At 32.2% G+C, this 16,934-nt stretch overlaps 1 protein-coding gene and 1 long non-coding RNA gene across 3 annotated transcripts in view; both read right to left on the reverse strand.

Annotated features, from left to right (window-relative positions):
• LOC140674594 (transmembrane protein 114) overlaps positions 1–16,934 on the reverse strand; it is a 352,543-nt gene that overhangs the window by 157,813 nt on the left and 177,796 nt on the right. Inside the window, exons 4-5 of the mRNA XM_072908242.1 lie at positions 12,549–12,626; positions 9,092–9,229 (exon numbers count right to left, since the gene is read on the reverse strand). Coding sequence (XP_072764343.1) covers positions 9,092–9,229; positions 12,549–12,626 — 216 coding nt within the window. The remainder of the gene's footprint in view (positions 1–9,091; positions 9,230–12,548; positions 12,627–16,934) is intronic.
• LOC140674599 (uncharacterized) lies at positions 587–7,686 on the reverse strand. Of its 2 annotated transcripts, XR_012048259.1 has the most exons (4): positions 6,414–7,686; positions 3,099–6,257; positions 2,806–3,023; positions 587–2,719 (listed from the first exon to the last, which is right to left on the reverse strand). It is a non-coding gene; the product is annotated as an uncharacterized lncRNA (long non-coding RNA). The 2 variants fall into 2 exon arrangements; XR_012048258.1 differs by having other exon boundaries at positions 3,099–7,674.

A 16,934-nucleotide genomic window follows, 5' to 3' on the forward strand; every position in this document is an offset into this window, starting at 1 on the left:
GAAAAGTATTTAATAAATAAATATTTTATTGCAGTATTTCGGAAAGCTCTCAAGATAAGTTACAAAAATATGCAATAATATATAAGCTGTCCCATTTACAAAAATTGACGCGACCTTCACATGATCTTCAAATGAAAATTCAAGGTCAAACCAATTACATCATCTTATGTCTCCCTCGAAACTATACAACTGTTGTCTGAAACATTTTTGCTGAAAATGCTTTGTTGAAGAATTATCGAGGTGCGTTTTTTAAAATGGAACACTCTGTATAGAATAACGGACCACCTTCCGATGTCAATGACCTTGACATATATTATCAAGATTATGACCCTGAATAAGGTTCTGAAGGTTTTAGCCGGCGCTCGTTGTTTATTAAAAAATTATTAACAAAAAAAGTTTAAAAAATGCGATATAATTTTTCGTTCTTGTCGAAAGTGAAGTAACATTTAACAACGTATAATGACTTATAGTAAATACATGGGCGGGGGAAGGACGGAGCTCCTCCTCCTGCACCCTCACTGCACAAAAATTAACCCAATCCAACCTGTGTTACGAAACAAAATCTATTATATATTTCAGACACAAGTTGGATTGGGTTAGTTTTTTGTGGGGCCGGGGAGCAGGGGGAGGGACTTTGCTCTTCAATGTATCACATTTAAATTAATCAATTTATTGAAAGTACGATTCATTATTGTCATCAAAAGAATTTCAAGTTTACAAGAAATGTCACGAACATAGAAGTAAAAGTTCAGTAAAAAAGATAAACAAAGACGACTTATTATTCTCAGCGATACAATATAACAATAAATACGAAAGCATAAACACACGGTGTCCGAAAATTATATATTGTTTATTATATATTTTTTGTTAATAACTTTTTAATAAACAACGAGCGCTAGTTAAAACCTTTAGAACCTTACTCAGGGTCATGATCTTGATAATATATGTCAAGGTCATTGACATCGGAAGGTTGTCCGTTATTCTGCATAATTACCAAACCGTTACTTTTCTAGCTCTTTGAAAATTGTATTTTGAATATTAAGTCTGTTTTATGTTGCATTGTTACAAAGTAAACGTGTGGAGAAAAGGGCTCTTGCCACTTCAATTTTTTCTCTATACACTTACCTGATGCGTAACGAAGTCTATAATACAGTTTTACATGAGTTTTGCGATGTTTCGAGCGAAGCGAAACCTATTCTATTCGTCTTGTGCTTCAGACGCGTAACGAGATCTATAATTAGCAAATATGTATATTGGGGAACTCTCTAAATGAACTTCACTTTGACATATGCAGTTAAGGTCATGACCCTGAGTAACATTCAAAAGATTTTAGGCGTTGCTCATTGTTTATTAAAAAGTTATTAACAATTAAACAAACAAATATATTACATGTGATATACAAGTATTAATTAATCTAAACTTTTCGAGCATATTTATGTTAATTGTATATTTAAGTAAGGTTCTATAAATGTGAGTATTCTCATCCGCCATTATTCTTTCAACTGCATAAAAGGTTAGATATGTTTTCATATATATCAATACGCATTGATTGTACATACATACGCCTTTCAGGTAAATGTCTATAATAGCTACTGCAGCGAAAAATCAATTTTTTTCAATATCAATCAAAAAAACTACTATAGAAATGGAATATAAAAATGCTTTTAAAAGGCGGCAATGCTTCAATAACGTTATAGCCATAATTATTGTATTTCTTGCTTTATCTTCATATATATTTTCAATATTTTCATAATACACACACACATACACGGGGGGGGAGGTGCAAGGGGGGCCTTCGGCCCCCCTACCCCGTCCACCTCGTTTCGCATGTACGTTGCAAGACAAAACAAAGTTCACATAAGTTTGCAGCTTTTCACGCGAAGTGAGGTGGACGGGATGGATGCGGGAGGGGGAGCCGAAGGGCCCCCTTGAACCCCCTCGTGTGTGTATGTGTGTCATGAAAATATTCCCTGGTCCATATTTATATTATTCCATACAAAATATAAAACTACGAACGAATAATTATGGCTATAACTTGTTATTGAAGCATTGCCTCTGTCTAAAAGGATTTCTACATTCCATTTCTATAGTAGTTTTGTTGATTGGTATTGAAAAAAATGATTTTTCGCTGCAGTAACTATTATAGACATTTACCGTCTTTTGATCTCGTGATTAAAAATTCTAAAAATTAATTTTAAATATCGATTCTATTAAACTGAAAATAGATGTTAATTGATTCTTAATTAATTAGTCATGTGTTCTTAAACGCGCAACAGTAGAAAGTGTCATTTTTTGTAAATCAACATATCGTGTCTCCATTTCATTGCATGTTTTTGAAGCAACACATATTTGGAACAATTTCAAGGATTAAAGGTATGTTATTTAAATAATACTCATTGTAAAAATTGTCTTTATATTGCAGTTTTGTCATATTTTCACATATTTGTATTTGTAAGTTAAGTTTTGGCTATTTGTAAAATGTCAACTGAGGGCAATAAAAGAAATCCAAGCATGTCGCATTCTGGAACAAGCCTTGAGTTTCCATTTGCAAATGTAGAGGTAATTGTCGCATAAATTTCTAATTTTTTTATTTATTAATTTAATGCTCCATTTATTATATTTAATATACAGGGTGGGCCATTTTAATCCGTCCGCGGGAATATCTCGATACTTCCACTTCGTTAAAAACATCGTGGTTTAATGGGGCATACTCAATGTTCTGCAACATTTTGGACAATGTTAAAGATTTTTTAATAAAAATTAACATTGTTTATTAAGAACTATAAATGTGTTGAATAATATTACCATTTCTGGAATAATTGGAACTTCTGCTACTTCTTATACACATGTGGCAGCAACTTTATTTTATTCTGTTACTTTGTTTAGCGACTTTTTTGGAGGTGGATCAATCTTGAGAGGTGAATTATGAACATCAAATATTGTATAGTAGGAACCGCATTTGGCTTCAATTTCATCCAGCCGTCGGCACGTCTATTTTCGAACTGTGAATCATCAAAGTGTACCTGTAATAAGGAAAACAAATAATTTCACTTTAATGAGGCACAAATAATACTCTACTTTTACAGCGTTGAACATACTTCACAGACACTAGCTGACGTTGGTATCCACTGTTCACAGCGAAGGTTTTGAAGCCACTTTTTTCGTCGCTCTACATTTGTTGGAATTGAAAAAGTAGAAATCCATTTTCACGTCTATTACTGCAGTTTAATGCAACGTAGCCAGGTATTTTGAAAACACCATTAGAACTTTATGCGACGATACAACGAAGACATGATGTATTTATAACCACGAGATTGTAAAGGTTATTGACGTATACAAAACATATCTAACCTTCACATACAGTTGGAAGAAAAATGGCGAACGAGAATACCTACTTTTTTAGTGCTCTAATTTAAGTATTTAAGTAAATGCGTGGGCGAGGAAAGGGAAAAATCCATTTCTCCTCTTGCATCCCCCGAAAGGAATAACGTAATCCAACCTATTTCTGATTTTAAATTAAATTCAAAATAGGTTATGTTAGGTTATTTCTTTCAGGATAAGGATGGAAAGAAAGGAACAAAGCTTCTTTATTCGCTCACCCGTTCGATTTATTACACAACTATTTCGGGTTAATATTAAGGACTTCGCCCCTTTCCTCTCTCTGTCCACGTATTTACTTAAATATTTAAATATATAATTAATATAAATTTATGTTAAGAGAAGTTCAAATACGCATTTAATACTTGTTTTCTTATCGTGCAATTTAACTGTTAATAATTTTTGCTCTGATATTTCACCAATATCATTAATTAGTCAATTTAAGTATTAATAATTAGTAATAATTACTAAAAATTACTAATTAATTATGAAATTGAGCAGTCCTACAATTATCCAATTTTTATCAAAAGATTTCACTCTGCATCGTAATATCTCCGTTTATAATAAACGTAGAATAAAAATAAACACACTTTCTAGATATAATTCAAACTTAAACTATCAGTTAAATCTAATAAGAACTTGATCCATTCAACGATTATTTGCAATGTGATCTCAAATATTCTTACCTCGCGTATAGATATACGATGCATTTCGCTGTTATGTGGCACTTGATGCAAGACATCTCTTTATATATATATATATATATATATATATATATATATATACAGGGTGTCCCGTAAAGATTGAATCAACGTTCGTGAGCAAGTAGAGCGCATTAAACTGAACAGAAAAGTCCTTTACCATTTTGCGATTTTCGCTATAATTATTGAGAAATATAATTAAAAAATATCAATTAATTCGTGTGAGTATTAGCATGTGGCGAGAAAAATCAACCTGCTGCCATGCAGTTGTTAGTCGCACGCATAGTAATCGTGTAACAGTGGACTGTCTCTTCTCGCTGTGCTCCTAGCGACCACATGATAGCGGGCGGTCTCTTTTCGTTGTGTTCCTAGCGACCGCCTGAAAGTGGGCTGTCTTTTTGCAGAGCACTAATATATTGAGTTCTTTTCTGTTCAGTTTAATGCGCTCTACATGCTCACGAACGTTAATTCAATGTTTACGGGACACGCTGTATATACAGGGTGTGACACCCCGTATAATTGTCAGATCAACTCTCGTGGGTAGATAGAGCGTGTTAAACTGAAAACAAAAGTCTTATATCATTTTACTAAATTCGCATAATTAATGAGATATAAATTAATAAAGATCGGCCAATCCGTGCCAGTATAAGCGCGCGGCGCGAAGAAACTTCCTACTTGTTACTTGATACTAGGCGCGCGACGAGACAGTAGGCGGAGCACTCTACAAAGGACGTACAAAGGACATACAAAGGGCGTACTGAAAGAGACACGTACAGTGCGCGCTGCGTTTATTAATTTATATCTCATTAATTATTGCGAATTTAGCAAAATGATATAAGACTTTTGTTTTCAGTTTATTACATGCTCTATCTATCCCCACGAGAGTTGATCTGGCAATTCGGGGACACCCTGTACATATATATATATTCAAGATTTGTAGCTTTCGAACGGCTCTATTTTTTGAGCGCCACTGTATATATATATATATATATTTATATATACAGTGGCGCTCAAAAAAATAGAGCCAGTTTGCAATCTTGGAGAAATAACTTAAAAAAAATTTTAAGACAAAATATATTTTTATTATAGAACAAGCAATTTTACATATTATAAGGAATCTATTGACAAGAATTTTATCACATTTTATCACTACTGACGCGAACAACATAAAATAACTCTAATGCAAATCTTTTGTTTTTAATTAATTAGGCCAAAATAATAGAACCACTTAATAAGTTCACTTGTTTAGGTTTAACTAATTAACAAAAGTATTTTTTTTTAGTTAGATACTCTAATACTTTGTAGGGAACCCTTTGTTTTTCAAAACAGCTCGACATCTTCTGCCCATAGAGCCCACTAAACATCTACACTCTTCTTCAGAAATTGAGTACCAAGCTTTTTGGATTTCCTCCCAGAGATTGTTAAGATTTGTAGCTTTCGAACGATCGATTCTTTTATCAATTGTATTCCACAGGTTTTCTATTGGATTTAGATCCGGACTCTGCAGTGGCCATTCCAAAATGGGAATTTTGTCCTTCTTAATAAACTTTTTTATTATCTTAGCGGTATGGTTTGAATCGTTGTCGTGCATAAATTTCCATATCAAGTGCATCTCACTTCTGGCATACGGTAACATGACATCTTTAAGAATGTGTTTGTACATTTCTGCATTCATAATGCCATTGATTCGAAATAATAGGCCAACGCCGTACCAGGAGAAACATCCCCAGACAATAACATTGCCGCCACCATGTTTCACAGTTTTCAAAGTGTTTCTAATATTGTTTTCTTGATTCGTCGCACATACACTTTTCCATCCGAAGAGAACCTATTAAACTTTGATTCATCGGACCACAGTACATTACGCCACCATTTATCGTCTTGTTCTCTGTGACTTTTAGCAAAAGTTAATCTTTTTGCAATATTTCGTTTAGATATATGCGGTTTTTTTCTTACCAATGCGACCATTGAATTTTGCATCAAGCTCGCAGAAGTTTTTCGAGGCCTTCCTCGGTTTTCAGGTGTTGGCTTTGTTTGTTTCGCTTTCTTAATTGCGTTCTGAACGCATTTTCGAGAAACATTTAATTGTTTTGCAATCTTATTCATCGTTGAACCATTTTTCCACATTTGAAATATTTGTTTACATTCATCATTACTTATATGCTTTGCTCTTCCCATCTAAAAGTACGGATAATGAAAAAATCATTAGAAAACAAAATTAGATTGTGGTATATTTATAAATAGTAGTAAAAATATTTGATGAAATTTGAAAAATGTATTTTAAGTAAATGCGAAATAAGATGGCTCTATTATTTGGACCCAATTAATACTGACCTTTAAGTTATGTTCAACCCTTTCACACTACACAACACTATTCCACAATAACAAACTAGCATCAATGTCTTCTCTACACTCGTCTAATGGCAACATATTGCTGTGCCTCATGTGTGATTAAGGTTAACTAATAACAATGTGATTCGTTTTGTCTCCGCTAGAGGTGGCTCTATTTTTTTGAGCGCCACTGTATATATATATATATATATATATATATATATATATAATGATTTTTTAAAATCAGGGTTACAATTAATGTCAATTGTCATATACAAAATATATACACATATATACATACAAAGACGGCTCACCGCAAAAAAGATGGCGAGAAGGACGGCCCACCGCTAGGCCGGTCGCTAAATAATAATCGCTAATCTATTGTTCTTATTAACGCTTCTCGTCTATGCCCCTGGTAACCGCGAGGCAATGGCGCCTATTTACGCCGCGCGCGCTTAGCGACCGTTCTTAGGGCCGTCCTTCTCGCCATTCTTTTTGCGACGAGCTGATACTTGCGCCGGATTTGCCGATCTTTGTAAATTAATTTTTCAATAATTATTGCGAAAATCGCAAAATGGTATAAGACTTTTTTGCTCAGTTTACTGTGCCCTACCTGCTCACGAGCGTTGTTAAGGGTGTTCCGGGACACCCTGTATATATACATATAATGTATATACACACATATATATATATATATATATATATATATATATATATATATAATGTATATATGTATATATGTATATATATTTTATATATGACAATTGACATTAATTGTAACCCTGATTTTTAAAAATCATTACATTTCATTAAAGTTTTTTGAATTGACCTTATTTTGAAAATTAGTAATAAGAGAAAGAATATTTTCGAGGAATTATATTTTTTTTTATTTTTGCAAAAAGAAAAAAATTATACAAATATAAGTAGGACATTTTTTTAAATGTTTGTTGTACTGCTAATAATGTTTTTTTAAAGAAAATTAAAAGGTATAATTGCTCAAAAATATACCTTTTCATTACTCATTTTCAAAATAAGATCAATTCAGAAAAATTTAACAAAATGTAAGGACTTTTCTTTAAATCGCGCGTTAAAGTTTTCAAAACACGTATATACAGGGTGTCCAGTAATTACCGCCCCACCTCTCTAGGGTAGATAGAGCACGTCAAACTGAACATAAAAGTCTTCTACCATTTTGCGATTTGCGCAATAATTATTAAACTATTAATTAAAAACCCTCAGCGAACGATATATATATATATATATATATATATATATATATATATATATATATATATATATACACACATACAAAGTGTTCGGTAATAATCGCCCCACCTCTCTAGGGCTGATAGAGCAAGTCAAACTGAACATAAAAATCCTCTACCATTTTGCGATTTTTGCAATAATTATTAAAATATTAATTAAAAACGCTCAGCATATGCTGAGTGCTATATACGACGCGCGCTCATACGCTGAGCGTTTTTAATTAATATTTTAATAATTATCGCGCAAATCGCAAAATGGTAGAGGACTTTTATGTTCAGTTTGACCTGCTCTATTAGTCCTAGAGAGGTGGGACGATTATTACCGGACACCCTGTATTTTATAGTTTAGACAATGCTTTGTATTGAAAAATACTATGACGACATTTATTGCAAAAAAAAGACATTACTTTTTGGTCAACCTAATATTTTTTATATAACTGTTCGATAAAGAAAGGCATTTTTTTTAGAGATTGTGGCAGATATGTTTTAATAAATTCGATGTGTTGAATCAAATCTGGCCATAAAAATCATTTCGTTAAAATTTTGAATAAAATTAAGAAATTATATAAATATGTAAAAAACCACGGTTTTTGTAATCTTTGAATAAATATATCTAAATAACCTGAAATAATTAAAGCTTAAACATTATTATTTACGAAGCAAATGTGCAGATTTCCTAAAAAAATTGTAATTTAAAAAAACCACATTAAAAATGCTCCTTTTGTTACATTATCTTAGCAAAGCCAAAAATTAATTTAAAAAGTTAATAAATATTAATTAATTTATAAATTAATTAATTATAAAAAAATTATTTTATTATTTAAAAGTTTATTTAATTAATTAATAAAATTTTTAAAATAAATCATTCATAAACAATTATTTTCAATAATTATTTGTCTGTACGAAATCTTCTTTTAAGATTTAAGGCATTGACATAATGGTTTTCGATCTTTCGCTGAGTTATATATTTGATGGATTCGATAGATTAATATAAGTAAAAGCATTATAGCATTTTTGATCAATATTTATGTTAATACTTTCTTTTGTAAATTATAGTTTTTTCAGGAACTCTGCATATTATTTTCGTAAAGATATAAATGTTTAACTTTTAATTTGATTGACACCTTTCTCAGATGTCAATTAAATTTAATTACGTCAGATTATCTAATTATAGTTACTTGAAGCTTGCGAAAATCATAGATTTTTTTATCTTTAATCTTAAATTTCTCAAAATCTTGATGAGATATTTTTATAGACAGATTTGAATTTAGCACACTCAAAAATTTACTTGAAAACTTATATCACAAAAAAAATTTTTGAAGACAACATAATTATTATTTAGCTCATACATGCGCATTAAAAATTTATTATGAATTAAAAATTTATTATATGCATAAAAAATATAATGCTAATTACCAGTTATGAAGTGTATTCCTCCGGCAAGACGCTTAAACATATAGCGTGGATTTCGAAATGTGTAAATTGAAAAGCAGAAGCCCATCACCATTATGAAAAGACTGATTAAAGCAAATGAAACTTGAGTCTTGGCGTAATCTGGAAAATATATAAGTTGATCAACTAGAATACTTAGATTGCATATATATTGTAGGATTATATCCATATACATACGCAGCAACATACGTGCGTGCGCTGGTGTTTGTATGTGTGTGAGTGTGCGTGTTTGTATGCGTGTGCGCTGCGTGCTTACGTGCGTATGCGTATGCGTTGCGTGCTTACGTGCGTGCGCGCGCGCGCGCGTATGTGTATGTGTGTGTGTGTACGCGCGTGCAAGTATTTTATAATGTTATAGTTATTTTTAGTCTATGGTTAGATCTTGGTTTGCGCTTTCTCGATAAGATGGAAAGCAGTCCCATCCATATGTTTATTACATATTTATCTATATATTTTTGTGTATTTTTCGAATATTTGTAATTATCATGGCTTAATAATTTAGTGATTTGGTGACAAAAATCACCAATTACACTTAAAATCTCATCCGATCAATGAATTATACAAATTACATTTGCAAAAACTGATGAATACAACAGTCTAGGATACTTTGAGAATTAAGTGGGAGTGGCAGTGGGACAAATAACATTGCCGTCACCAGGTTTCGCAATTCATAAAGGATAATGATCATATTAAAAAGATCATTCATTATTAGATTCAGGCTTGTATCAAAAGACTTATCAAAAGAGTATTGCTTATTTATAAAATTAATAAATTTTCATTGATTATCTTTTTTTTATTCCCATGTAGTTACAAAGGAATCATATTGATGAATGAAAACTAGATTTTAATTGGTCTTGGTGAAAGTAGAAGGTACTACTTCATGGAACATTGTTTGGGAGATCTTGTAATGAAGCTGTATTGTAAAAGCATTGTAAAAACTCCGGCTGGAAAACAGCCATAAATGCGAATCGAGACTATGTTGGTAGCCGACAGAATATCTGATAACTAAATGTCCTATATTTAGAAGAAGGTCAGGGCGCAAATTACCGAAGATATTAAAAACTTGATTTTGATCATTCTTGTACGGCCAAAATTCTTGTGATCAAGAAAATCAAGAGGCGACAGTAATAATAAATAGCGATCTGTGAAGATCGTGACCCTGCTCTGTACCACTGAACTCTAATAATACTGTAATAGCTACCAGCTATTTAAGCCTTTGTTTGAAAACGAGCCGAGAGAGAGGGTATAATATCTATTACTGCCTTTTTTTTCTTGTACTTTGTGCGCTTACTCAGTTCTCTTTGATTCCCCTTGGTATCATCTAGTTAAAAATAAATTTTTACATTGACTTTTTCTGAAAACCGTAAGTTGTGTTACAAATTTTGTTATGAGATTGTACAGCAGCTATCTGTAGCGCGATAGTAGCTGCTGGCGCCTATTCCAGTGTTACTATAGTTCAATGCCCTGTACCAATCAAGAAGCGCTATATAGTTTTGAAAAAGATCATCGATGTAATTCCGCAGGTTTTTCGCTTCTTATTGTTTGATTAGAGAAGACGCAACTCCTGAGGCTTTGCGAATGAATTATATACAGAATATATAAAACTTATATACAAAGGTAGTTCGATAATTAAGGTACAGATATTAATTGTACGTGACCTGTGCGTAACCTCGAAGTTATGAGCATGTATCGTTACATGAATAGTAACGAGAAGAGTAGTCAGACGTTGGTAAGCAAATGAAATAGCGCTGGTGTGATTAAAAATTATTCTGATTGTGAGTTTGAAGTATACATTTATCAGATTTTTGCAAACAGAAAGGGTAATTCAAAGTGAAATTTATTGCAAGTTAGTAAATATTTATAGTAGAATGTTTCAAAAACAAATATGCATGTGATGAACAAATTCAAAGATGGCAGTACACCCGTCATACACGCGCACATGTAGGCATACAAATCTGATAAAGAACTGTAATTGTTCACATGATTATAATTAGATTGGAAAATCACAACAAACTCTTAAAGCTTATTTTTCTTGCCTGCAAAAGTATCTTTTAAATGAAATTCAATCTTTTATGTCATTTAAAATTTTTAATGATTATTAAGTGACAAAGAAGACAATAAGAGTCAAGGTGCGCTTATTAATACACAAATTTTGTTGTATTACAAACTATTCACAAAGTGTACATTAATTACGAGTGTAATTTGGACCTTTCTTTTTATTCATCTTCAGTGAAAAATTTAGATTTATCTCTATTGAGATTTAAAAAATGTCATATATTAATATATGTTATAATGCCATAAATATTGATAAATTTACAAAATGCTAGCGAGTAGCTCGCAGAAATCCGATAAAAAATTTCCTCTGTAATTCTTTAAAATTAAACCTGAGAATTTAACTAATATAAATAATTGAGGGAACGACTCACCAAAATTCACGAAGGTGAGCAGATAGACTAAAACGGTTCGCTTTTCGTTTTTTATTACGCTTTTCACAATGATGGTTTAATAGTTTAATAAAATTTGTCAACAATAAGGTATGCGTCCAACTTACTGTGTTAGTTCCTATTAATGAATACTATTCTTCTTGGAAGATATACATATGTGATGGCTCATCATGGTCAATGTGAGCAATGGTGTAAAATTGTGTTTAAACTATACATGTGTTAAAGACAAACATATATATTTTGATATTATTTATACGCTTAGATTGGTGGGACAATAGAACAGTAGAAATGTACGTTGTTGTCTGATTTCAACATATTGAACAATGCGAAATTATTCTTTTTAACATGTATAAATTACGCATTATAGACACTAATATCGATAATAACGGAACTATTATTGAAATTATCAATTGGTATTATCGACGATTTTAGTTACGTTTAGATGAGAGTGCTATTTCTGTTTGAATACAGCCATTATTCCAGGATCCTTTTAACATTTTTTAAAATTAAACAGAAATATATATTATATTAAACTATGGCAATAATGCATTATTGTTATCATTATATTTTCGTTATTATTAGATTTTCACCACAAAACGTGTTTATTTCTTTTGTACCATTTCCGTTTATACGATATCAATTAATTGAAATGTATTATTGATTAAACGTACTTTTATGCCATGGGAGTCACTTAATGAAGTAATTCAGAAATAAATGTATTGATAATATGTATAGCACATGATAATATAGCGCGTACAATTCAATTATATTGTATAATATTCTATAATATTGTATAATATTTTATAATTATATGTTTTCAATAATAAATATTTTATTTTATTTTCTTTTTTTTACGTTAGAAGGAAAAGATAAGTTAATCTGCATTTTAAGCAAAACTAACTGTTTTGCAATAAATGACATTTCTTTTATAAATATATTAGTTTCTAAATTATGAAAATGTAATTAAGTATACTTACTCAATACTATCATATCCAAACTTGGATCTAACTTCATTTGCATCTCTGATGGAAACATATTCAAATACTCGCATTTCTCTGAAAAATGATATATATCAAAAGAAATAATATAACGTTTAACAAATAAATACAAACTGAATAATAACGTTATAACCAAATAAACTTATTAAACTTATCCATGGAAGAAGAATAATATTAAGAATAATGTTAAGTTTGTAAATTATTAATTTTTAAACTATTAATATTTTTTTAATATCATCTAATGATACATTTTTACAAGAAATTCGTCTAGTCACTCGTTTGTGGCTGCCAGATTTATTTACCTGATTAGAAATGGTTTTATTAAATATTTATACTGTGTATGTGTAATGTGTAATGTGTGCGTGTGCGTGTGCGTGTGCGTGTGCGTGTGCGTGTGCGTGTGCGTGTGCGTGTGTATGTGTGTGTGATAAATTAGAGAACCTTTAGAAGAGAAAAGTGACAACTGTTCATATGACTATCTTTCCATGATTGACTGGCAGAATATATACCGACTTTGGATTGCGACGCCAATGTGGGTTTTCTAGTAAGCGACATAGATGGCACAGTGTAACACTGTGTTATTGTAAGTGAGACATAACGAATTTTCTTTCTCGTACACTGTTGCCTGTGTTGCTTGCTGAAAAAAAAGCCTAATGTGGAACAGATATGGAACAGAGATAACACATATGCGCCATCTCTGTTCTGTATCTGTTCTATATTAAGTCTGCCGGCCGATCATGAAAAGGTGGTAACATGATCAGTTGTCGCGTTTCTCTCTCTCTCTAGGACCCATTATTGATCTGGCATTGATCAATCGCGAGCAAGGCGAGGAAGCCCGAACAATAAAGAAGAGAAGCTATAGTTCGTGAATAACCAATAAGAGATTTATGTCGATAGACAGATATACAAAGGATCATCTATACTAAACGACTGCTGTGAAGTTCGGCTTTTTGTGAATTTTGGATGTTACACGTCATTATACCATGCGTTTAAAAAAGTATTAATCGAAGAATTCGGCAAGACACTGAATAGTTGACAAATATACAAAGAATTAAGTGCAATATATAAAAAATCTGATAAAATATATCACGAATATATTTATCGAGCATTGGAAGTTGCAAGTCATGCGGAAATGAAGCTTGAATCTAAAATATAATATATTATTGATTTAAGCGTTAAGGATAAAGAAGCAAATAAATCTTTCTTATACAGTGCAACAACGATTAAAGAATTACGTCAAAGGTTCGCATAATATGAGATATAACAACGAAGCATTTAGGAAAGAAATGTCCAAACAATGATGAAAGGATCTAATTGTAATAACAAAGAGGTGAAAGAACAGATTTCACTTGAAATCATGTTGAAAATTTAGCAATAAAATAGCACAGAAACTAAGGATTTATCATCCTAAAAAAACAAAAAATAACAGAGTGAAAATGCATTTAATACTCAAAGATGATATACTAGGTCATCAGAATCTTCGTCAATGAAACAAAAAAGAGTTGTATGTAAGAATGTAGACAAATGGCATCGCATTGTTTGCTCTATAATAATTCAAAGTAGCTAGTTCTACCAAACAATGCAATGTTTTTTGGATCTGACAGGAGACTTCTGAAAATTCATATCTCAATATAAATACTTTGACGACGCAATCTCTGTCATAATTATTGAAAAACGGATCAAAGTTTACATTTGGAGTTTAACAAGAACAAGTATTTGATCAATTAACCACTTGCGGTGCAAAGAAATTCTCGGTTGCGCGTGCCAGAACAATCGAGCGGGAATCACTTCGCGGCGCGTTCAGCGGGTGGGTTCCAGAAGAGAATATAAAGAGGCAGAAGGATAAAATTACATCTGTATCAATATTAAATTTATTTATTAATAATCTTGCAGGGTGTGATACTTTTCAAAACAACTTGGAATGTGTAACGCTACAAGACATGTTTTACACTCCCATGTAGTTTCACTCCGTTTTTTATGTTTAGCGCATACTACGCACCTCCGTTGTGGATGTTTTTTGGCGTTTGTAGGTGGTATATTTCTTGGGAAATGTCCCCATTGCTTCGCTTGTAAGCGACTCGGAGTATTTCCAGCAGACATCCTTCCACGTCTTTGGTAATCAGGAAGACATACTGTTTCTAAAATCTGTTCGGCTACATCGATTCGAAACTTCGAAAAAGAATACTTTTTACATTTTGGTATTTCCATTTTTTTGCAATATAAAATATATGAATTGAGCAGTGCCATATCTGCTATGTAAAAAAATATTTTTTTATAAGTTTTAACGTATTTTCTCATTAATTTAAAAGATGATAAATAACTATCTTGCAGATCCACTCCACCCATACCCTCATTGTATTCCAAAACGATGTTAGGCTTTGTTGTAAGGCTATTATTATTTTTCCACCTCTTTTTTTCCACTTCGACCATCTCAATTTTTGTATGTTTCGTGGACATTACATATATGTCTTTTTTGTCTTTCCATTTTGCAAAATTCCATTACAGGAGCGCGATATCACGTCAGAACGTTTTAGTTTTGCAGCTGCAAGTTCTTTAGGCATATTCTTCCTATTGCATCTCACTGTTCCTATGGCATTAATTTTTCTAGACTGTAACTTTTGAAATAGGCTTGGCGAAGAATACCAATTGTCCAAAAATAGAGTATGCCATAGTACTGTAACCATTTAGTACTGTGGACATAAGCATTGTGACGCTTTCAGAGACACCTACATTCGCATTTCTGTCTAAATCTTGACCAGTGTAGATTTTGAATTTAATGCAATAACCCGACTTGGATTCACATAACTTATAAAATTTCACTCCAAAACGTGCTCTTTTGGACGGATTATACTGTTTGTACGAGATCCGACCCGTGTACTTCATTAGCGACTCATCTAACGAAATGTATTCCGCGGGAGTGCAAATATTTTGAAATTTCTCATTAAAATAATCGATTACACTCCGCACTTTACATAAACGATCGTCATTATTGTTTACAACTTCGTTATCAGTAAAGTGCAAAAAGCGTGAAATTTGTGCAAATCTCCAATAGGGCATTGTTTTTCGAAATATTGGTGTCTCGATTACGCTTCTTTTAGACCAATATGACTGCACAGTAGATTTTTTGACTTGGGACATCAAAATGCACAAAGCAAAATACGCATGTACTTCATCTATATTGGTGTCCCACCAAATGTCTTCAAATTTTCGTAATTTGCGGTTTTCATTTTGGAGTGTTTGACTGGCGTAACGATTAGTTTCTGTCACAATAATTTTCCAAAAGTCTTCTGCTAATACTTCTCTTGTCATTTGCAAAGCTGTGACATTTTGCCCAACAAGAATATGTATTCTAGATATTCTTGAATATTCCCATACTTGCGTTATATTTTCCGCGTCTTTCCAAATCCATTCCTGGGATGAAACATTCCTTTCTCTATTCTCATTCTGAACATCTTCCTCGTCGTCAGATATAATTCTACGCCGATTCCGACGTGGAAAAACAATTTGTTCTAAATCACTGTCAGATTCTACATTGTCTTGTCTTCTCCGTTTATTTATAGAAATAACATCACTGGCTTCGCTATCACTTTCCATTTTACAGTCTGGGGTCAATACTAATAACTTTACACGATGAAGAGCAAGCAGAAACTGTGCCTCGGTAAAGAATTTTATTGAACAGTGGACATGCCACGCACGTCATTTATCTTTCTGTAACAATAGCCCAACGACGTGCGTAACACGTCGCTGGCGTTCCGGTAACAAAAGCATGTTGACGTGCGTGGCACGTCTTTCCACCGCAAGTGGTTAAAGAGGATGACAATCCAATTTTAAAATTGTGCAGAGTAAGTGCTGAAATGAAACTTCATACGAACGTACCTAAATTTGGTCTTGGAGCTATTTTGCTACAGAAAGATTTAGAAGATAACTAATTTCATCCAGTATATTATGCCAGTTGGAAGATAAATTGAAGAGAAATACGTAGTTGGAGGTGTAATTAAGGCACTACGTAAGTTTCACGTATATTTATTGAATACTTTATTTAGAATAGTGACAAAGCTTTTGTTGAGCTTTTGTTCAGACAATGTCGAAGAAAGAAATCTGTTTGAGAATAATTCATTAGGCTCTGCAACTTGAAGAATTTGATTACAAAGTAATACACCGTTCAGGTACATCTATACGTCATGCGGACGCTTTAAGTCGAAATCTAGTAGAATGTTGTATTATTCGAGGAACTCAAGACGCTTTAATGATTCAAATGATTCAAACAAGCTCAAACAGAAGATCCAGAACTACAGCAAATAATTGAATCGATGGATTTAAATAACGATAATAAAGAATTTGTGATGTCCAATGGAGTACTTTATA

The sequence above is a fragment of the Anoplolepis gracilipes genome, chromosome 16 (genome assembly GCF_047496725.1).
Source record: "Anoplolepis gracilipes chromosome 16, ASM4749672v1, whole genome shotgun sequence".
In the NCBI taxonomy this organism is placed as follows: Eukaryota; Metazoa; Arthropoda; class Insecta; order Hymenoptera; family Formicidae; genus Anoplolepis; species Anoplolepis gracilipes.